Genomic DNA, 24,187 nt, shown 5'->3' with positions numbered 1-24,187 from the left:
TCTGCCACTCTTTCTCTTTTGGTCACGGAGTGATGAAAGGACCCAGGGTGCCCACAGAAGGTTTTTATGGGGACAGGGTCTAAATTGGCCCATCCCCTTGATTAGAAGTTCGTCTGTGTTCACTAACTGGGTAAGCATGTGCCACACCAAACTCAAGAACTGTTGTGGGGCCAGAGCTGGGGCATTTCTCAGTGTTGTCATTACAGTGGCACCACCTTATCTTCAGAGAATCTGTCCCCAGTGCATAGGTCATACTGAACATTACATATACTCTTTCTCAATACCTATACACATACATACCAGCAATAAAGTAATTTATGATTTGGACCTGATAAGAGATTATCTATGATACACATCAATAAAATACAACTCTAATCTCATGCCGTAATAAAAGTTATTAAACACACTTTCTTATTGTGTTATCTTAGTGGTCTGTTTTTTTTTTTTTTTTTTTTTTTTTTTTTTTTTTTTTTTTTTTTTTTTTTGATTTCCTTATTGAGATGTTTTAGCTTTTCAGATCAAGGGTCCATTTTTACTTTTGGCTTCTCTTTGGTGTATCTGAGTGCCAGCATTGCTTGCTTTCCTTTGGAGTCATCAGTTAAAAATGATTGATGTACCGTGATCCCACCCCATTTGATATGGGAGCCTAGATGGTAACGTGACTAATGGAGTGGAGAGTGGATGCAGTGTGGATGTGCTGGACCAAGGGATGATTCATGGCTTGGGAGGGTGTGAGCAGACAAGTAGAGATTGTTATCACTTTTCTCAGGAGAGTGTGCAAATGCAAGCTCTCGAGTTGCTTCATTTAGTATTTTCATACCGTGGCTCTCACGCTGGTCCAACTCAATCTGTGGGAGGTGAAGCCAGAGATAAGGGAACACCACCATAACCAGCGTATGTGTTTATTCATCTGCTTTTCCATGATGCCAAAACATTGAGCCAGGGCCTCATACTGCTAAGCACCCGCTCTGTCAGACCCCAGCTCCAGTTTATCTTTTGATTCACAGAGAACAAATAAGAGGCTAGATGATCCAGTGGAGGCAATCCTGAGGTCCTGATGTTAGTGTAGGTGGGGAGTTGGGCACAGTGGCTCCCTGCGGACAGCTCACTCTCCGACACTAGTATCTTCTGTCAGTTCTTGTGGGACACCACCTTGATCTACAGTTATTGGCATTTACAGGTATAAGAAAGACCCTGCCTCCCGCGCCAGAAATAAAGAAGGTGAGTGGTCTCTGCCTTCACATGTCATGTCTTTGTTGTGTGTAGTTTTAAAAACATGCTCCTGCTTTAGCCTGGGAGCTACAACTGAGCTACCAGCCCACTCCTGGCTCCCTTTCGTTCTATCCCGATTAGCTCCGGGGTCTGCTCCAGGAACTGCGGTGCCAGCTCTGACCTGGCTTCTGTTTCCTACCAGCCTTTGCTCCTGGAGGGGTAATGTTACCAGCCCACTCCTGAGATCCTAGAATCCACGGACGAAGGACACACAGACAGCGTTATTACTAGTTTCTGGCTAGGCACAATGACTGGGCTCAGATATCTCCTGCTGCAAAGGCATGCCCTCATCAATTATTATCTCCCTTTCTCCTCCTGCCCTAAACTTGGTGGCTTATATCAGCTAGCCTCCACCAATCTCCTCCCCCCCCCCCCCCGCCGCCGCCGCCCATGGCAGAGACTAAAGGCCTTAGCTGCCTGGAGACTTTACATGACTGCTGCTCTTTCTCCTTCCAAAGCATGGCAGAAAAAGCCTTCTCTCCTTCCCTGTGTCTCCTTTTCCTCTCGGGACCTGGAAATCCGACCTGTACCTTTCTTCCAGCAATTGCCCCCGGCCTTCTTTATTGACAAGTCAAGGACCAATTGGGGAGCAAGACCTTAGCAACAGGACCTCCCCTAACACATCTTTAAGGTGTGTTTGAGATGGGTCTGTGCTTTATTGACTATGCTGTGTTCAGCCATGCTGTACTGCTTTCTTCTAGGACCACCCGAGAAGCCGGCATGCTGGAGCTCATTTGAATAGTTCTTAATATCAACACTATTAGCTTAGTTCTTTAGCTCTTGTTGTTGGGGTCAGTTTTATCATTGTTACCTGCTGGTATTTGGCTGTAGATTGACTTCAGAGTCATTTGGGAGGTGTGACATTTTAAAGGCATATGTCTGTCGTAAGAACACAGCACAATGAAGGAGCGGCTTTAGAAATTTAATGATATGCCTGTGGAATGTGATATGGTAGAGTAACATGTCATTTGGACCCAGTCAGAACCTTAGCCGATAGGATCTGTGAGTAACTTGGGTGGCTTGCTTCAGCTGTAGACTTACTTCATAGTAGCATTACGAAGAATAAATAAGGAAACCTGTAAGATCCTAAGCATGTGCTTTACACAACGAAAGGACAAGGGTATGCACATTGCTTTGAGTGGGAGATCTATTGATAGAGTCCATGACACACCTGTCTCCCACCACATGTGGTCCTTCAGTCTGTCTAGTACCTACTTGTAAATTCTCATTGCCTCTCTCACTGGAAAAGGATCCTTGACCTGAGGCCAAACGAGCAATTGTCAAGCAAAGCCCTTGTAATACTCAGGGCAGGCTTTGCCCCTCCCTTGAATCTTAACTCTTAAAAACTCCAACAGCACCAGCCCTGTCATGGAGGGCTCACCAGGCTTCCTTGGGTGGGTTATGCTTTACGACTGTGCCTCACGGTTTCAAATAGAAGCTGAACTTGACAATGTTACTCTCTCCGCATAGAGAAGGCCTCCTCCACCAATTCCCCCGGAGGAAGAAAATACTGAAGAAATAGTTGTAGCGATGTATGATTTCCAAGCGACCGAAGCACATGACCTCAGGCTAGAGAGAGGCCAAGAGTATATCATCCTGGAAAAGAATGACCTCCATTGGTGGAGAGCAAGAGATAAATTTGGGTAAGTGCTTCATCAGTGTGTGTGGCTCTCAGTGGGTGTGAGCTACGTGCCGTGCCGAGGGAAGTGTGAACACTCGAATTGCTTAGAACAGACTAGTCCAGCTGGCCACGAGTGCAAGCAAAGTGAATTTGCAGCATCATGAGGTGCATTTTAAAACTTACTTAAAATTTAAATTTATTTTTGTTCTTGGTGTGTGTGTGTGTGTGTGTGTGTGTGTGTGTGTGTGCGCGCGTGCGTGCCAGGATCTACTCAAGGATAGCCTGTGGAACTGGTTCTCTTTGTTAACCTTTACTTGGGTTTCAGGGATTAAATTCAGGTTGTTTGAATTGAGCGGCTGATTTCTTTACCCACTAAACTATCTCACCAACCCTGAAGTATATATATCCTTAGTGATCACTCCATAAATGCAAATTAATCAATTACCTCCTTTCAGGTGTTTGAATACATTATACTTAGTTCTCATTCACTAAAACTGTTGTCTTCCCCCTCTCCCTCCCCTCCCCTTCCCTCCCTTCTCCCTCCTTCCCTCTCCCTTCCCTCCCTTCTCTTCCTTTTCTCTCTTCCCTCCTTTCCTCCCTCTCTCCCTTCTATCTTTCCTTTCTTCCTCCTTGCTTCCTCCCCCTCCTCCTCCTCTCCTTCCTTTTTTTGTATGTGCGTGCTGGGATCAAACTTGGATCATCCTACATGCTGCACAGCACTCTACATTTAGCTACATTTTTTTGTAAGAAATAATTTATTGTAACTTTCCTAATTTCTCTCTCTATATATATTCATAGTATAAGGGAACAACTTGTTATTTGAATTTTTCATTATCTCTGTCAGTGTGTATATAGGTATAAATGTATATAAGATACATATATATGTATACACAGCAAGCATTACTTGTACAAGTCATTTAAGTCTTAAGGGCAGTGACCATTAGTGTGTGCCTCCACACCTGACTTGGATGCCTTCTGTGGGTTTTTTGTTTGTTTGTTTGTTCATCTTTTTGTTTTGTTTTACAATAGCCCTGTTCACTTTTCATTTTTGATCTGTTAACGAGATGAGTTTATTTAGCTTATCAAATGAACCATCATTTATCTCAAGTGGACCGTCTGCTTCTTGGGATGTTTGGCAGACCTCTGTGTCGTCTCATTTTTGGAATCTGGTGGTTGGAGTTCGAAGCTTGGTCACCTTAAAGATGAACTCTAGCTGTGCTGTTGTCGGTGGTACTGAGGTCGCTCGTGGCTCAGGAACTGGCCTTACAGACACACTGTAAAGTTCTCATACTGGGTTCCCTCTTGATGCTAGCATCCACTAATGTTTGCTGTTTACAGCCACTCTTTGACTAGGCATTACAAAACGGTGCCTTTTTGAACTCTGCCAGCATACCCAGCATTTCATCCTTCAAGGAACGGCCTCTCAGATGAGTGCATTAGTCCCTGCAGGAGAGGCAGATGAAGCTGACCTTGAACTCTCACCATTTTTCAGAGGGAGTTGATGACTGGACTTCCTCTGATGATTACAGTGGTACCCAGTAGGTTTTCTTACTGTCCTGGGTTCTTTTATGTAGGTTTTGATCCAAAGTAGTCATCATTCTGTTCCTTAGTTCAGTGGTAGCTGCTGCAATTTTTCTTTCCTTTCTGGCTCAGTAAGATAACGCAAGTTCACCTTGTATTCTCCACCAGACCTGCAGCTTGATATTTCAAGCGAATTCTGCCTCTTTTCAGTCAGAAACGGTGTCTTATAGATATCAGGTGAAATTCTGGGATTCTATTTGTTGGTATACTGTTATTGCTTCTAGACTTCTGTTGGTGTAGAAAAATGTGTGCGCGTGTGTGATGTGTGCCATGCATGCATGTGTATGATAAGCTTCTACTAAAAGAGTCAGTACCAAATAAAACACGATAAAGCATCTACTTTTAAAAAATTTTATACACAAGTATCATAACTCCTACTAAACAGTGCTATGTACATAGGGGTTCCTGGGGGCAAAATGGAAGAAGGTTCCTTTATACCGCACAGGCCTTCTCAATCCCTATCAGTAGTTTCCTTTTTTAAAACGTTTCTCATGATACCAATTCAGAGGGCACATACTCCCATTGGATGCTGTCCTGCAGTACTTGTTGAGGCATTAGAGCAGCTGGTGACTCCATTCAATGCTTATACTTTGTGATGTAGTAGTTTCTTTAAGACATTCCAAGAAATGATCATTTCTTGACCAACATCATGGAATATTAAACCCTGATGCTGGCTGACTTTGGCAGGGGGGTGGGGGCGTGCACCTGAGAACATCTTAGTCTAGTTTTTGGTTTCCTCATGAGAAATTTGGTATCATGATGTCAGTACAGCCACAATCTCCATGAGGATCAAACATGGACATACATTGTAAAGTGTGAATCAGTACAGAGATATTGAATTATTGGGATGGGTGGGTTTTCATATAAACTTTGGGTAATGCGCTTTAGAAAACCACTCGCCTTTCCTGAAACAAACGGTAAAGTCATCTCTCTGTGTTTGTTTATCTGCTTCTAGGAGTGAAGGATATATCCCAAGTAATTATGTCACAGGAAAGAAATCCAACAACTTAGATCAATATGAGTAAGTAGTCGGTAACCTTGTAAGTGTGGAAAACCAGAGACTGTTGTTTTCCTAATCGTGTAAGACATTTTAAAGGGGAAGGGGTAACCTCAATGTCTTTAGAAGGTGCCGACATATCCTTAATTCTGGTGTCTGCCCTAGTAAAAACGTGAGGCTTATCTCTAGAAGACATTTTCTTTGAATATCTTGTGTGTGAACACCGTTACTTCAGCAGGCACTGTTGACCTGGGTTTGAACAGTCACAGCTCAGCTGAGTTTGAAGTAAATATCATTGTTCATTCATTTAAGGTAAGGGAACATTTCCTAGAGGAAACGTTTCATTGTTTCTTTTTTCAAATGAAAATAACACTGTGTGATTATAGTTTTTTTCCTTTAAAACTTTGAAAACAGGAAAAAATATTACTAAGGAAATATTTTTGAATAAGATTTGACCTTTGTCATTAATGATATTTTTCTTTTTCCACTGGGTAATGAGCACGTTTTGAGTTTATTTGTCTTCCTGCCATTAAATAGTCTTTGAAAATATTTTCATAGCTGTATTATAGCTCATCCAGTTATGAGTTTATAAAATATTATTTTGAGTTCTTGGCATTGACCTAGTGTTGGGTGAGGGCCAATGGCTACAACCAGTATATGGACACATAATAATACAATTGCCTTCTTATTAGTGAGGTATTGGATTATTTCAGGTGCTTTTGCTATAGTAAAATAATTGGGATAACCTCCTCTGCTGCCTTAAACCATCTCTCTGAGATCCTTTGTTGAGACTCCTGATGCAGGCTGCCCAACTTTACAGGAACGCTTCACTTTCTGTGTCCACAGGCAATACATAGCCAGATTCCAGTGCACAGCCCATGGGTATCACTGCACTGTGGCCCCCCTGAGGCAGCATGTTAATATGACATTTACTTCCTTAAAGCAACAAGTGGTTCTCTGCTCATCTCTCAGTGATGACATGGGCATCTCAAAATCTAGCGGACCACCAGGGTCTGACAACCCCAGCATCAGTGGTATGGTCCTTTAATGTGACGTTAGAAGTAGAGAGGCACATGGTGCACAATTATGTACTATATAGTGCATTTTTACCAAATGGACTGTGTGCTTGACCATCTTTCCATAAGATTGTGATGGAGCTGAAGAACACTTATTGCCCATTATCTTTGTGTTTTCTGTATATGTAGATATGCAAATGCTTACTCTATGCTATAGTGGTTTTTACTGTTTGTGTAGTGGCATACTGCATAGGTTTGTAACATAGCACTTGAGAGCTGTTGCCTACTTCATGTAGTCCGGGGAGAGGAGGTTGTAGTAGATTATATGTGGTAGGTACCCTGGGCATAGTGGGCTATATGAGCTAGGTCTTTCCAGTGCACTCTATGAGACTTTCTTAATGACAGTTGCCATTAATGACTCTGAATTTCTCTGTAGTTTCCTTATTTTAGTGGATAATTATGTAAACTACAGTGGTTTGGCTCTTAAATATGTCTTAGGAAACTATAACAAAATCCTTAGAAACACGGAATATGCCCAAAGGCTCAAACTTCAACTGATCTGAAATGACAGGACCAAAGACTACTGATAATATATTTCATGGAAGCCAGACAATCTTGGTGTAACTATGAAGATTCCTTATGGCTCACAGGATGTCAAGTAAGGATTGTATTCCTGGAGTTTGTAACTGGGATACGAGTGTTTGGGTCACAGTGCCACTTGGAAATGTAATCTCACTGAAGACTTTTTCTCTTCCTGGTGACTCCAGTGTGGGCATCCCTCAGCATCTGCCAGGGACGGGAGTCCAGCTTGGCATTATGCCGGGCAGTGAGGCTGAAGGCTGTCCTCAGAGTCCATGCTTTGTGCCTCCCTATGCTTGGTTCTGTTTTGTTGGGGTTTGCCCACATTTGTTGGGTTAGTAACACATCTTCCATGTCCTCATGGAGATTGAGATGAATATGTTTCTGTTTGTTGGGGCCAATTAGGAACTCCAGATCTCTGCTGTTCTTGGGTCAGACCCAGGTCTACCAGGGTTTTCAGTAATGTAGTTTGACCTGTATACCTCTCAACAGTTTGGATACTAGAAGTTCAATTCTAGAGGTTCAGACATACACACATACACACACACACACACACACACACACACACACACACACACACACACACACACAGAGAGAGAGAGAGAGAGAGAGAGAGAGAGAGAGACAGACAGACAGACAGACAGACAGACAGACAGACAGACAAGAGCTGCTATGAAATAGCTATTACCAGTCTATTACCAAGTAACTCATCTATTTATTTGTTAATCACTCAATATATCTAGAGGGTCTGCATTTGTATATTAATATTATTCAGCTGCATATCACTGTAACAAATCCCTGGTTTAAAAAAAAATTATTTTGACTTGCAGTTTTGGAGTTTCGGCTCCATGATATGTGATAGTATTGTTTTAGCACTGTTGTGAGAAAATAAGCGTGATGGGAACATGCACTAGAGCAGACCTGTTTGATCATAACTGGAAAGGCAGGAGGAAGGGGCAGGGTCACTCTATTCCCCGCCAGAGATGTGCCCCTATGGTACAAGAATTTCCTGTAAGGATGTTTCGGTGAGAGGTTCCACAGCCTTCCAATAGTGCTACTCTGGGCACCAAGCTGCCAGCACACAGGCCTTTGGCACACAGAGTGTAAAGGGTATTGGCACAAGGCACCCTGAGACCAAGTTCTCAGCACAAAGGAGATTTATTTGCCCCAGAGGGACAAGGGGCAGGGAACAAGAGACAAAGACAGGAGAGAGATAGAGGAGGAGGAAGAAGATGAAGGGAACAAGGGAGAGGGAGGAAGGGGTATTTGTCCCATGGGAAGGGGGAGAGAGGCACAAAGACCACCTCTAGATAGAAGAGAGGAACATGTGACCCATGGGCACATGGCAGGTTATAAAGGTAAATGGGGAAACTGTGTTTGGATGAGGAGCTTAATTTTAATTAGGTGAGCAAAGGGGGCTTTTGATTGCTGGACTTCAATACCTTGATCATGGGACCTTGGTTGTCAGCCTCAGGAGGAGGAAGTGGCCAAATAAGGGAACAGACCTCACTTAGGATATTATCTAATACAAGGCAGAGGGACTAGTGAAGGGGAAGGCCTTCCAGAGCCTTGCTTGCTATGCTCGTGCTTATTAGAGTCCCTTTGGTGTGAATAGAAACCACAGTCTGGATGTAAGGATGGAAAGATCACTTTCAGGAGTCCACGGATGCTGTAGAAACAAGTCTCTAGAACAGGTTACTAAGAGCAGCTTCCTGGGCCAGCATCCTCACTCTCCTGATGCCCTTATCCTTTCCTGGAATCTGGGATTTACAGTGTGAGGGGAGGACCACCTTGTTTTTCTGGTTATCTTACTATCTTCTTAAAGCCACATTGTAGCTCTCCAAGTTTCCTGCACCTGAACCCTCCCTCGCTTGCTCTCACCGTGGAGATCTAAAACTGGACCTCCTGTTTGTTGAGGAATAAGAATTTTCTAATTTACACATCTTGTTAGTTTATAGTGTATAACTAGCTACCTTTTCTTAACCATATTGTGTGTGTGTGTGTGTGTGTGTGACAGTTCTAGGCATCTGACAAATATTTCTTATGCCATCAGAAAAACTTTAGAGATAAAATGAACCTCTTCCAGTTTATTATCATATTTCAATTGCATTCATTAACAGCTTGATCATATGGACTGCACTGACCATAATACCTCATTTCCTAACCTTGGCTCATCACCACAGGCTCTAAAGTCATTACAGGGTGTTGCACTTTACTAGGCATCCAGGTGCTCTCTAGAAACATTCAGGTGACAGACAGATGGCTTTCTTGTCTTGTATTTTGCTCGTTGTGATTTTACCTTTCCCAATCGGGAGGAGCCTTGAATTCTCTTGTTTAAGTTGTCTGAGGCCAAAAGCAGCACACACACACACACACACACACACACACACACACACACGCACACTTCTACTGAACTCACAACAGACCAAAATCCAACTTGGCAAACCAGTGAGTTTTATTGGGATCACTTATGGGAATATGGGTGAGGGGTCACTTACAGGAACAGATATGACTCCAAGATAGATACTTCACCAAAGCCCACCCCAGCATGGGAACCTAGAGCACACTGCTCATCCTGTGGGCAGCTCCACAGACTGAAGAGTGTTCTTCCCAAGTGACTCCTTTGGTCCAAACCTCTTTCAGACAGCTTAGCTAGTTTCAGCTTCTTCTTGGTGACCTGAGAGTCTTTCATTCATCTTGTCATGCCCATGAGTGACTCTCAGCAATCTTTTACTGTTTGTTCTTAGAGAGGGAGTGGATCAGCAAATCTGGTCAGTTTCAGGGACTTCCTGAAGCTTTTTTGACTTCTTTACCTTCTGTGTTATGGAGCTTCCTTCAGGATGGAATGTTTCAATCCCAGAGAAATTGCTACCCAACAGGATCTTTAATGACTAGGCTGGGACAATAGTGGGAAATTCAGATGACCAAAGAGACCCCAGTGACTTTAGGACTTTTGAGGTTTTTAGGAATTTGACAGTGACGGAGGATTTATTGCCAACTCAAAACATCTAGCAAAGCAAACTTAAAATTGAAGGCCAGAGAAAATGATCTTCGTCATACACTTTGGGGTCCATTTGCTTATAGTTACATGGAGGCATGATACTGGGGGAAGCTGAAGGGTAGACTATCTCTGGGGGTAAGGACAAGATGGCTGTATACAGAGGCTTTTCAAAAGCTTCGCTGTGGAGGCTAGGGTAACCACCACAGGGTCTAGTTGACATCGGGAAGTCTGGAGTACCTGGATGGCTGTTCGAGGTTGCTCCTTCTTTCTTGACCCTTGAAATTCAGTGAACTGGTACCACAGTGACCCGATGACCAGCCACACTGGTAGATGGGGACTGGAATAGTTAGAATTCAAGACAGTAATGTAAAGTGACATTTCCTGCATGGGTTAGTCATTGGAACAAAATTCATTGTTGCTATGAATGTTGTCGTAAAACATGGGAACTGATTCTTTTGTTAAATGGTAAGGACTGATGAAATATGGCACCTCCATGCCCAGACACAGAGAACTTGTATTGATTTGCAAAGATATCCTGTGATGCATTCAGGTTGTGACATACAAATAACCTTTGATCCCATCTAACACATGCGGGTAAGAAATGCCTTGAGGTATATTCATAATACATCATTCCTATTGAGATTTCGAGTGTTCTTACCAAGGTTGTGTATCTTATTGATGGGTTTGGTATTGGTTTCCCATCTTAGCTTTCGAGTCGTACTATGCATGAAAGGTAATTTTCAGAACCTGATGAGCATCTTTTTTTGATCAGGTGGTACTGCAGAAATACTAACAGAAGCAAAGCCGAGCAGCTCCTCAGAACGGAAGTAAGTAACTGAACCTTGGTTTGCAAGACGCATTTCAGCCCAGGTTAATTTTAATGAATCCTTCATGTGTGGTTCCTTATACTTATTGCTGGGGCCTGAAGGGGCTGTGATATAAATAAGATACAAGCTGTCTTTTTCACATCACTTAAAGGAGAATACTGGGGTGTTAGTTTACTGGAACAAGGAGCCACAAAGCGAGTGAACTTCAAACATCAGAATTTCATCACTTACAGTCCATCCCTGACAACATGGTTGAAGGGACTCTGCCCAGCTTGAGTGTGGTGGGCATGGCTCTAGCAGGCCTTGCCCTTCTCTCCCTTTCCCTCTGCCTGGCTAAAAAACGTTAGATTATAGTCCTAAAGCTAGCCACCAAGGTCCATTCCTTTATTTGGCCATTTTGTCCTCCTGACTATGAAGGTCCAGCCATCACAGTATTCAAGTCTGGCAATCAAAAGCCACCTTCGGCTCACCAAATTAACATGACCAATTAAATATTATACCACTGAATCCTAGCCCATTCTAAGACAGACCTTCCCTTTTTTCTCATTCACTGGTGTTTTTCTCCAGGAGTCAGAAATCAACCACTTTAACTTTTCTTTCCTGCTTAACAAATGATCTCTCTGTAAAAACAGGTGTTTGGGTGTAATTTGTTTCTAATCCAGGGTCCAGGAGGGAACCCCCCCACTGTGCAGAGGGGTCTCTTTCAATGTTCAATAGGATTGATTGCTTCTGGGACCTGTGATGGAGGGCCTAAGTCCCTCTCCTTGGTTTGGAGACAGCTGCCCACCCTCCCCACTTCATCACTGTTTTTCTCCATGTACACATTTCTGTCTCTGTTTCTGTCATCTCATTTAGTAAGGGTACCAGTCACACTGAACTAGAGCCCCCTTGATGACTATATTTTAATTTAATGACCAGTGTCAACCCATAGTATGTCAAAGTACAGGCACATTCTAAGGCTTAGGACTCAGCTCTTTGGAGTAGAGCCGACTGTGGATGGGCCCACGGGAATCTGCATTGTGAGGGACCACCCGCCCCTGAGCAGCGTTTACTAAACTTCTGATGGTTCATCTGCTGCTTTGATTTTAGCGTTTCAATATATTTTCTTGCTTGCTTGGTTTTATTTGTTTTAGACTCGTTTACCTTAATATTATGTGATGTAATTTATAAGTGAAAACTTAATAACATGTAGTCACCTATTGTAATAAGCACGATGAATTTCTCGAACCTTAAAGTAAAATTAGAGGGAAATGCAGTATATGCAAAGGGGAAACTGTGCTGAGCTGAGGGGGCCTGGGTGCCTTGGGGAGGCTTTGTTCATGTTCCAGGTCTGTAGGGTAGGGAAGTTGGCCTAGAAGCCGAGGTTTCAGCTCCCACATTTACCTTCCAGTTGTTTTACTTTGTGATAGTTCAAGACGTTGGCTCTTCTGGGTGTGACCAAGGTTCACCGAGCACTGAGTGTAGGTTATACTACAAGGCTTGGTCCCACCCTAGGATCCTTACAGGTTTCCCAGAGACTACACACTCAGAGCTGTCGGTGTCTGGTACCTTGACAGCTTGGCCTTCAAATTCTCTTTTGTCTCATTGGCTACTGACTAGTCAGGTGACCCAGGGAAAGTTATCTCATCTTTTTGTGTCTCCTCTCCTTACCTGTGAAGTAAAAGAAGAAAAACAAGAAAGTGTATTACTCAAATGGCTGTTAAATACTCAAATGAGCATTAAATACATTTACATATGAGGATACATTTAAAAATATTAGGTTTTCAAACATGGTAGCTATTATTATTATTATTATTATTATTATTATTATTATTTAACCAATGAATTCATGATCATAATTAATATTTCAAATTGTTATCAGATAGACTTGGGAGGCTTTTAATTCCATTGTCTTTCTTATAAATAAGAGTAAAAGTTACTTTTCGACTCTGAAACACATTTTTCGTCTTGAAGAAATATGAAAGCTAAAGAACAGATATGGATATGGTACCATTGACAGAGAAGTGTCTGAGATATATAACTTCCATTTCCTGCCCTTTAATGGGGGTCTGGTGGGAATGTAACCATTACTCAGTGTTGTCTGCATGTTTTGAATTTCTATTGGAGTCACCCCCCCCCCTCCTGTGTTATGTATGGCATTAGATGTTGAACAACACAGGAAGTCAAGGGTACTGAAACATGTTCTCATAAAGAGCACTGAGGTGTTTTCGGGATAAAGGTTGTGTGCTAGGAATTGATACTGCGAGGGATTGAAAGCTCCTACCAAGCATGGGGATGGCATGATCTGAAACCTAGAAATAGATTCTCAATGCTTGCTTTCACAAGCCCGGGGCTTACAGCACCATGGGACCTGCCTGGTAACGCTGCAGAGGCCCTGAGACACTAGCTGCGGGCTGCTTTAGCATGGGTGAGAGGCAGTAGTTAGGGAATTGGAGTGTGCCTCCTCCAGTCCTTTCTAGCCCAGGAGTTCCGGGCAGAAAGTCATGTGTGTGGAAGACTCAAGGGGGCTCTATTCAGTTGCTCTTGTTGACAGCAGAATTTTCTACACAAATGGTGATCATAAAACAATGAAGTTAAACTCTTGAATCTTTGCCAGGGCATTAGTAACTGGAATTTTAAAAAGGAAATTTTTTAATTTGGTTTTTAGGATAAAGAAGGTGGTTTTATGGTGAGAGACTCCAGTCAACCAGGCTTGTACACAGTCTCCCTTTACACAAAGTTTGGGGGGTAAGTCCTTATGCTCTGGCGTTTTTAGTGGTTACTTTTGTTATTTTGTTTTGTTTTTCATTTGTTTTCTGTTATTCTGTGTGGGGTGCATGGGCATGTTGTGAATGTGTGTGTTAACCTGTGCGCATGTGCAGGTGGGCTGAGAGCTTGGCTTCCAAATATCTTCCTCAGTGGTTTCTCTATCTCGTTTGTTTTAATTTTTCATCCAGGGTTTCTCACTGAACCCGGAGCTCACCCACTGGCTAGCCTAGCCGACCAGTGGGCTCTTGGGATCAGTCTGCCTCTTCCCGCCCTTCGACCCTGCAGAACACTGAAGTTCCAGCCACACACCGGCACATCTAAGCTTTCTCAGAGTGCTGGGAACCTGACCTCACGTCCTTACACTTTCATAGCAGGCATTCCATCTGCTTGAGCTACATTTTTTTTCCTTTTAACTCAGTGTTTTTATAGGACTGCCTCCCATGTTGCTTGCTATGTGTCCCTAATTTTCAAATAGGAATTTTCAGCATTAGAAAAAAAAATGTAATCTTTAGTTCTAAATCCTGACCTATTTTATGTACTCTTTTTTTTCTCTCCAGAAAATTTCCCTATAGTTCTTCATATATGTGTATGTGTGTGTCTACATGCATGTGTATATATGTATACCCAAACAACATACACATACAACATGTATGTTGAGAATAGCTATGGAAGATTTAGTAATGTTCATTGGATAATTATAATGCCCTGAGCTATACACAAAGGATGCTACATTGAGTAGAGTGGGCTTTGGTAGCTTAATGAGGGCCACAGACAGGCCTGTATGCAGCCATGGTAGTGTAAATGTATGTGTGTGTGGGGGGAGGGGCTGGCACTAAGACACATTTCAGTTATTCCTTAGTGACATCTAAGCTGAGACTTTATAGCAAGACAGGAAAAACCTGAGTGAAGGGAGAGTTGCTGACTCAACAGTGAGAGGAGATGGTGAGGGCAGAGAAGCACAGGGAAGGTCTGAGGTAAATGTGGAATGACAGAGATGACAGGGTAAAGGGAGAAGGGGTGCCTACGACAGGCTGACAGATGTAGAATCTGACTCCAGGTCGCCTCAGGGCCGAGGAACCCAAGCTCCACCTTAAGAGCAATTATGCATCACCTGGAAAGCATTTGAAAGCAGAATGCCTAGAGATCGGTATTCTACAGAGATACCTACAGGGGGCGCTGTCTCTGCTTAAGTCTAATCCGTTCCCTTTGAGAAGGGAGAGGGTTCTAGGCACTGCACGTCTAGGTCTCTGCAGGACAGAAACGAACAGCAAATTAAAATTCCACTGCTGCTGACCTGATGGCTCATGGTCTCATTTCCATTCCCATGCAAGCAGCGAGTTATTATTGTGACCACTCTCAAGACTTCCACCCATTGATGTGAGCGGAGAAGCTTAGGGCATAGGAAAAGTAATATTTGTGTCGGGAATAGAAAGGAGTCCGTAGAAAGAGATCCTACAGAGATTGCCCTATGGATACCGTCTACAAATGATGTTCTGTTAGTACTACCTGGATGGTTGAAGTTAGCCCTCTGCTCCCAGAAATAAGACTCAGACCCAGAGTATATTTATAAATACCTTGGGCATACAGCTAGGTTCTTCTCTAGAATCGTAGTTTAAGATAACCCATTTATTTTAACCTACAATCTGCCACATGGCTGGTTACCTGTGCTCATGTGCCGTACATATGTCTGTCTCATTACATCTTCCCCAGGTGGATCTCCTGCCTTGCTCTCTCCCAACGTAGCGTACCTTTGGTCCAGCAATTTTAAATCACTGAGAGTATATAGACTGGTCCAATTTAGCCGCTCCTTTTCTACTTGGGTCTTCTTTATTTTGACCTCTCTCATAGATGATTTGTAATGCCATCACAACCATAGAACGTATAACCACCTTTATTATATGATAATTTAAAACAATTAAAAACAAAAACCCAACAACTATTTTATTATTATTATTATTATTATTATTATTATTATTATTATTATTATTATTAATTGAGACAGGGTTTTTCTGTTTAGCTTGGGCTGACTTGGAGTCGCTCTGTAGATAAGGCTGGCCTCAAACTCACAAGGAATCTATGTGTTCCTGCCTTTGCCCCCCAAGTATTGATATAAAAGGCCTGGATTTATTAATTTATTATCTATGTACCCTTGAAAACATTTATGTCAATTCTCTTATGCTGGATGTAACCCCGTTTTCTTTTGTCTTTCTAATAGAGAGGGCTCATCAGGTTTCAGACACTATCACATAAAGGAAACAGCAACATCCCCAAAGAAGTATTACCTGGCAGAGAAGCACGCTTTTGGGTCCATTCCTGAGATCATTGAATATCACAAGCACAATGCGGCAGGTGAGTGAGCTATGAAGACCCGTATTGAGTATTAGTGACCATATGCTCAGATATTGTGATGGGTTCTTCAAAAGGTAGACTTTTTTTTTTTCAGTTATCTCTAAAGTGTGACTGATGTAAAATTATTGCATATTAAGAACATTCTGTATCCAAAGAAAAACCAGAAAGCACAATAGATTTCATAGAACACCGTGTTTCCATCACGGGACTCCAGGGCCTTAATGTCTGTGGATATCCCCCACCTCTGTGGTTTTTAGCCTTGGCACTAAACTCAAATTCCAAGATGTGCCTACTTTAAGAGCAACCTAGGAGGCTGAGTTTGGAGGATCTTGTGAGTCAGAGAGTTCAAGGCCAGTCTGAACAACGCAAGGAAGCCCCCTCCCCCATCTGATCAAGTAAATGTGAAAAATGTGTATGGAGAGATCATAGATGCTTTCAGATGAGCCAGGGGTTCCGTTTATGCTAAAGCTTTCCAAGAAACAGAGTGCATACATTTTTTGCAATTCATAGTGAGGTTATGTCCTGATAAAAGCAGTAAAAACTAAAGATGCCTTCAGTAGAATATGTATTCAATACAGCTAATCTACTGAGCACCCTGGCTTTGTCACATGGTATGTAGAGTATGGGGTGGGTGAGACCCTCCTGGTCACATGACTGGCTGGGAGCGATGGCTCATTACACCTGGAAAGTATCCTGTCTCACAACACTAGCCCAGGAGAAGAACAGAGTTTACTCTCCCCAGCAAAGGTCTGGTTTAAAAGGGATGATTTTCTTGGGACGAACATTGCTGTGGTCCCGTGCTAAAGCTGACCCACCGAGACGTGAACCGCTGAAGGCCACAGATGATCGGACAAAATGTCCCACAGGCTTTTTCAACAGCCTGAATCTGTGTTACACCCAACACCAAACAAACAGCAAGAAATAAGGCTTCCACAAGCAGGTTTCCAGCCTTTTTTTTGCTTTAACAGTGAAAACAACTAGTGTGTCCAATAGGCGGGTACTTAATTTCATTTTTGGAAAATTGACTTATGAGTTTTTACTCAAAGGCCCTCTTTACAATGTCTGTTGCTGTTCTCTGAGGTCATTTATTTCCATATACAGAGCATAAGAAGAGTTATTGAGATGTAATTTACACACCAAGAAATTCATCCATTTAAAACACAGGATTCACCACTTCTTAGAAGGTTTACGGTGTGCCAACAGTCATATCACCATAATCTAATTTTTCAAACACTGTCATCATCCCCCCACAAATAAGTCTTGTACCCATTAGCAGTCACTCATGCCCTGTCTTCGACAGCCTAGCCCCAGGCAACCACTAACCTACTTTCTGTCTTAGTAGATTTGTCTGTTCTGAACAGTTCATGGAAATATCAATTTATACTGTAGCTGGGTTTTTTGTTTTGTTTTGTTTTTTATTTTGATACATTGTAACTTTTTTTTTACATTTGTTCATGTATTGTGCATTCCTCGTGGAAATAATCAGAAAAGATAAAGATGATCAAGGCCTGACCTATGGGAATTGTACGTAAATTATTATGCTGAGCCTTGATAATATTTGCCTAAGTGATAGGTATCCAGTCTAATTAGAAATCTGTGTTTAGTTTTTAAATTATTGCCAGTGTCAATGTAATGGTGCTAAAAGGTGAGATAGACAGCTGACCCTCTAGCTGACAGTCTTGGAAGCTGTCTTACCACACCTACTTTGACAAGGTTTCTCCTTCATCTGTGGAAACCCAGATGCAGCCTGGGTCTGCACCAGCTCCAGAGGCAGTGACACTAGAGGAGAGGCTGATGGCGATGGACCATGGGAATCCCCAGGGGTTTTATAGTTGTTTTGGTTTTTATGATGGACTCACTGAGCATACTCTTAGACATTGCCTTGTGTGTTCTGCTCAAGCATGCCCCAGACCCCGGAAAGAAATCCTGAGGAAGTTGAAAATTTAAAGCAATGGCTGGCAATCAGAGAAAGTGTCCACTCCTTTTTATTGACAGATGATAATCTTGTATTCACGTGTTTCCATGGAAATGGGGTTTCCTTCCATCAGCATACTCATCTACAAGTGGGTTTGCTGGGTCTTCTGAAATTCTGTGCTCAATACTTGAGCAATTAAGCCAGGCATGGTGGCACATTCCTCTAATCCCAGTGCTTGGGAGGCAGTGGCAGGGCAATCTCTGAGTTTGAGACAGCTGGTCTATAGATTGAGTTCTAGAACAGCCGGGGCTATACAAAACCAACAAAATAAAACGAACAGAGAAAAACCAAAATCAAACCAAACCAAAACAAAAAAACCCAAATCAAAACCAAACCAAACCAACTTGAGCAATTAATTCTTAACAGTTTTTCAAAAACGTTTTCATAACCCTGTTCTGATCGTCTCTTACTCTTATTGTATTTCTTTTCCTATTCTTTGTGTTCTTCTATGTTTAAATTTTTACCACTATCTTAATTTATTTATCTGACATGTATTTAGTGCCTGCTTCATATAAGAAACCAGGCCTTTGAGGGGAGTACAGTGACTATTAATGGTGATCAATCCAGATGCCCACACAGTTGTAAAGTATGAAATGCACTGTATACAAGAAGTATAGCCCTGTCTGGGTATTCCTGGGAGAAGGCCCCCATTTCTTCTTTGGAGCTCTAGGCCACTTACATGATTTGACCTAGCTCACTGATTTCCAGTGGCTGATAATCCACACCTAGATTTTAGTGCTAAAGTCAGGAACACTGAGTTACATCAGGTGAATTGCTTTAATTTTTAGCTGACTAATAAAATCCTCTTTCATAGTTCAGATCTCATATTTAAAAAGATTATAAACTCACTGATAGTAAGCACTGGGAATCTTTTAATATCCTTTACAATATTAGAGGAGAGAGGAAGCTAGCCTTGCGCCAGATAAACACTGTATTAAAAAGGAACTGAGCGGAACGGTTGAAAGCCTGCCCTGCAGTGCCATGTGTCTATGAAGAGAAAGCTTCAGTAATAAGCGAATGGTGTTTCTTGGGCTTTCTTGTTTAGCATTTGACTGAGTAGAATGACTAAGATAAAATTCAGCTGCAATCATTTCTTTCATTTTTAGGGCTTGTCACCAGGCTGCGGTACCCGGTCAGTACAAAGGGGAAGAACGCTCCCACAACTGCCGGCTTCAGCTACGGTAAGGCTCCCTTTGTAGTGGCGTTGGCCAGTTTTCTTGGAAAAGAATCCAGCTCTACAAGACGAATGGAGACCTGTAGAATTCAACTCAGGGGAACTGTAACCAGAATTCTAGAGTGCAAGCCTCGGCCCCGGCAGCCCTGACAGCCTATGCAATTCCACCTGTCGCACAGTGCCAGCTAAGGATGCAGAGTGGTGAGAAGCAGAGAGGGGAGGCTTAGCCACTGAGCCTTAGGAAGAGAGACTGAAGAAAATGTCCCCTGATTGCGCCCATCAATGGCTGCACCAGAGAAAGGCTTGGGGCAGGGCAGTCAGGAGGTCCGAGTGTGGCCTGGTTGATTATTATCTCAGATCTAGTCCTGCAAGGTGGTCCGAAGAAGTCTTTATTGCCTGAGGGGACCAGCTGGTTCTAAGGAGCTGACTGTTCTTACTCAAGGCTGCAGCCTTGCTATTGTGAATCATTACCTGTACCTGTACCTGGTGGGCTGTCTGCCCTTGGGAGATGTGGTTATTCATGGAATCTGAGGTAGACTGTAAGTTTAGGACAGGTCTTGGAGACATTTAGTGTCTTCGGAGTATCCAGAATAGGGCATTATAAACCTGTAAGACGCCTCAGTTCCTCCTACCTCTCATTGCCTTTATCCATGAGAAGGGGTGAGGTAAGTTAGCTATCAGCAGGTCTGACATAGATGCTCTTTGAATGATTAACATACTGACATTGTACAGGTATGTGACCAGAAGTAAAAGAGACAGATGCAGACAGAGGCAGAGATACCAGCTTTTCACCCTACTGGGGTCACCTGCAGGCACCAGTGAGGAGGGTTCTCTGGGTGCAAGTTTTACAACTGTTTTTAGTATGTTCACAGAATGGGTTTTTAGATGATTGTACTTTATAGCAACACTAGATCTTCTGTTTTCATCATTATTTATAAAAACTTTGCATAGGTAAAAACTAAATATGTCACTGCTAAAATAGTTGCCATTGTGGGGGTTCTCACTGGCTATGCAGGCTGGGTGTCTGGGTGTCTGGGTACAGGCTGTAATTCTGTTCTGTGTCTTGTAATAATTATTACTGTGTTATTCAAGGCTGTGGGGTTGGTCTTGTCCCCGTGGCTTTAGGCCGTTTCCTTTGTAAAGACACCCTTTCCTTGTCTGTCTTACAGATAAGTGGGAGATTAACCCATCAGAGCTGACCTTTATGAGGGAGTTGGGGAGCGGACTGTTTGGAGTGGTGAGGCTTGGCAAGTGGCGGGCCCAGTACAAAGTAGCCATCAAAGCTATCCGGGAAGGGGCCATGTGTGAAGAGGATTTCATAGAGGAAGCTAAAGTTATGATGTAAGTTTCTATTATTATTATTATTATTATTATTATTATTATTATTATTTGTTTTATGTGTATGAGTGTTTTAACTGCATGTATGTCTGTGCATCATGTGTATACATTGCCTGCAGAGGCCAGGAGAGGGCATCAGATTCCCCTGGGACTGGAATTACAGGTGGTTGTAAGCCATCATGTGGGTGCTAGGGATTGAACTCAGGTCCTCTGGAAGAGCAACCAGTGTTTTTATCCACTGAGTCATATCTCCAGCACCCATGATGTAAGTTTCTAGCTTCCACCAGCTCCCCTCTTTTGTATTCAAAACTGGCCCCACCCAGCACATATGCCTGCTGGTTTGTTTTCCTGTGGTAACTCTTCTGTGTGTCTGTCGTTGTTCCCAGGAAGCTGACACACCCCAAGCTGGTACAGCTCTATGGCGTATGCACCCAGCAGAAGCCCATCTACATCGTTACCGAGTTCATGGAACGGGGCTGCCTTCTGAATTTCCTCCGGCAGAGACAAGGCCATTTCAGCAGAGACATGCTGCTAAGCATGTGTCAAGATGTCTGTGAAGGGATGGAATACTTGGAAAGAAACAGCTTCATCCACAGAGACCTGGTAGGTAACCAGAGTCCCCTGGTCTCCCACTGCTGTGGCTTCCTACACCCTGGCTGGATTCCATTGTCCCGTTGGGTTACACAGAGAGCTGTGTTGTATTAGTTGCCTGTTTTTGTCCTTAATGAGATTTCATTATTTTCAAACTTAGTAAATTTCAATCACTTGATAATTTCAAAGGAAAAGACCTTTATTAAATCTAATAGCATACAGACTTATTATCTCCAAGCAAGTTTCCGTGAATTAATTATTTGAGCTCTGGGAGATTCCCAGGAGACAGCTAGTCTGAACAGATTTATTTGATGTCATTGTGTTATAGATAAGAGTGTTAGCTTCGGGCTGGTGAGATGGCTCAGTGGGTAAGAGCACCCGATTGCTCTTCCGAAGGTCCGGAGTTCAAATCCCAGCAACCACATGGTGGCTCATAACCATCCGTAACAAGATCTGACACCCTCTTCTGGAGTGTCTGAAGACAGCTACAGTATACTTACATATAATAAATAAATAAATCTTAAAGCTTTAAAAAAAAAAAAAAAAGAGTGTTAGCTTCAGGAGAAGTGAAAGTGGCTTGCCTATTGTGAGAAATGAGGAAGTTAGGCTTAACCTTGACCTTCAGCCCGAGTCTCAAGCTCTTTTTTGCTTTATGGGCTGAACAGAAACTACCAGAGAAATCCTGAGCTCAACTAAGAGGGAATTATGGGAGTTTTCATTACTCCTGAAAATAATAGGAAGAAAAAACAAAAACAACCCAACCCAGTTCTAAAGGGCTGTGGTGGGGAGGTTTCTCAGATTTCCTCCTCTCCCCTCTGATTTTCTTTCCCTTCTGTTTTCCCTCCCCAGCCATTCTTCACAGTTAACACCACGGTAACAAATAACACTATAACAAGTAACACTGTAACTGTAACAAGCAACACCATAACTATAACAAGCAACACTGTAACTGTAACAAGCAACACTGTAACCACAAAAAGTAACAATGTAATAAGTAACACCAATCCATGACAAAGCAACACTGCAACTGTAACAAGTAACTCTGTTACAAGTAGCACTGTAACTGTAACAAGTAACTCTGTTACAAGTAGCACTGTAACTGTAACAAGTAACAGTGCAACTGTAACAAGTAACACTGCAACTGTAACAAGTAACAAGTAACACTGTAACAAGTAACACTGTAACTGTAACAAGTAGCACTGCAACTGTAACAAGCAACAATGTAACTGTAGCAAGTGACTGTAACAAGCAATACTGCGACTGTAACAAGCAATACTGCAACTGTAACAAGCAGCACTGTGACTGTAATAAGCAACACTGTAACTGTAACAAGCAACACTGTAACTGTAACAAGTAATACTGTAACTGTAACAAGTAACCATCTACCTTGATTAGTCTACCGCCAGGATTCGCATTGTGTCTACCCTCCTTTAGCATTAGCTGCCTTGTGATAGAGTGTGGATCTGTTTCCTTGGAGCAGGAGCAACAGGGTGCTTTGTTTTAACCTCACCTGACACAGGCCTTACTTTTGTCCCATAAGCTCCTTTGATTAGGAAGTGGATGATATTTCTATCTGCATTGTACAGGTAAAGGAAGTGAGTGGAACTGGATAAAATGTCATCAGGTGCCGGTGAAATGGTGGAGGAGTTTGGACCCAGAACTTACCATTAGAGTCAGGACTGTAACTCCGATGTCATCTCTAGATTTAAAGCATAATAACGAACTGAGAATTTGGCAAGATGACTTGATCTCCTCGGTGTGTTGTGGGCTAGTCCTAATCCATTCTGAAAGTTAGATCTGCAATGTGCACTTTATTGTTTGGCTCACAACACCATGTTAAAGTTCATAGCATTTAACAGAGGCAATGGGCTTTGTAAAGTAGATGTGACATATAACATTAGCTTTGATGATTATGTGTCGTTATGACAACGGATAATTGTCATGTTGAAACTCATGAATTAAGCATTGTTCTAGTTTTGTTCTTGGAGAACGGATGCAGACTGAATACTTTCATGACTCTTGCTCTCATCCATGCAGAATTTATTTTCTTGATAGTGAGTTTTGATTTTTTTTTTTTTTTGGCCTGTGATACTGATATAAAACCCTGGAAGGTTTTAACACCCTTTAAAGTATTAATCCTGCCAGGTGAGAATAAGATTACTAACACAACTTTTGAGCCAAATTTGAACCAAGTTTTATTAAATTCTGGCCAGGATGGTGGACACTGGCCAAGTCCATTCCTGGGATTCCCAGAGAATGGCTGCTAATTACATAAGCCCAGTGCTTATTAAGGAAAACCTATTAGACTATGGACTTTGACTTCATTCAGTCAGGGACAAGCATACATCCTAGTGTACTTCCCAGCTATGCACCTTCTGCTTACATGTGATCGAGCACATCCTGTGCATCTGGGACAACCAACCTTGTTGACAGAAGTGAGAACACATGGCTTATGGTCTTACGTGGATAACAGTCTTCAGCATTCCATGTAGTTTCTGTCCTTGACTTACAGGTTAAAGACAATTTTATTTTACAGATCGTTTAGGCACAGCAGTAGACATAACCTTTGCCCTGACAAAAGGAAGTGTTGAATGTGCCTTTTCTCCGAGTAAAGTGTTTCATGGGCTTGTAAGTGATAGTACCATGGCTGTCCTCCCAGGAAGGTGCAGATAATTCAAGAGATGGGCATTAACTGTCACTTGGGAGAGGCTCTTAAATGTGCTCAGAGGAAAGGAGCTCTGGAGAATTGCCACACAGGAAAAATAAGCATCCAAAGAGTAAGGGAGAAACCTTGCCCCATCAGTTGGGGTGTTAAAAATACCATATTCTGCTTCTGAGAAGCACTCTGTCATTCTACCAAATTATTGTATTGCTTCATGTAATTCTTGATTGATTCAAAAATAGACCAAACCCCAAATAACATATCTTTGTGTTTTACCAGCTGATTATATTATGTCTTAATATATTAGCCACCTCATACACAGTAAAGCAGGTCCTGTGTTTATACTTGGCCATTCTTTTGGCTGTTGAGGTGACCACTCTCAGGTTACTGGTCACCATGACGATTGTGTGTTTCTACTGTTACCTAGAGAGAATTCATCTTTAATCTAGATTGAAG

The 24,187-nt window shown here is 42.4% G+C and overlaps 1 protein-coding gene across 2 annotated transcripts in view; it reads left to right on the top strand.

Moving 5' to 3' along the window:
* Tec (tec protein tyrosine kinase) overlaps positions 1 to 24,187 on the top strand; it is a 109,067-nt gene that overhangs the window by 79,757 nt on the left and 5,123 nt on the right. For both annotated transcript variants that reach the window (XM_029545250.1, XM_029545251.1), the window contains exons 7-15: positions 1,181 to 1,221; positions 2,743 to 2,915; positions 5,430 to 5,495; positions 10,840 to 10,894; positions 13,542 to 13,621; positions 15,858 to 15,991; positions 19,073 to 19,147; positions 20,310 to 20,481; positions 20,865 to 21,081. In XM_029545250.1, coding sequence (XP_029401110.1) covers positions 1,181 to 1,221; positions 2,743 to 2,915; positions 5,430 to 5,495; positions 10,840 to 10,894; positions 13,542 to 13,621; positions 15,858 to 15,991; positions 19,073 to 19,147; positions 20,310 to 20,481; positions 20,865 to 21,081 — 1,013 coding nt within the window. The remainder of the gene's footprint in view (positions 1 to 1,180; positions 1,222 to 2,742; positions 2,916 to 5,429; positions 5,496 to 10,839; positions 10,895 to 13,541; positions 13,622 to 15,857; positions 15,992 to 19,072; positions 19,148 to 20,309; positions 20,482 to 20,864; positions 21,082 to 24,187) is intronic.

The sequence above is a fragment of the Mus pahari genome, chromosome 13, assembly GCF_900095145.1.
Source record: "Mus pahari chromosome 13, PAHARI_EIJ_v1.1, whole genome shotgun sequence".
Taxonomy (NCBI): Eukaryota; Metazoa; Chordata; class Mammalia; order Rodentia; family Muridae; genus Mus; species Mus pahari.
The sequence above is the reverse complement of the archived record's forward strand: the minus strand, read 5'-3'. Positions and strand labels throughout refer to the sequence as shown.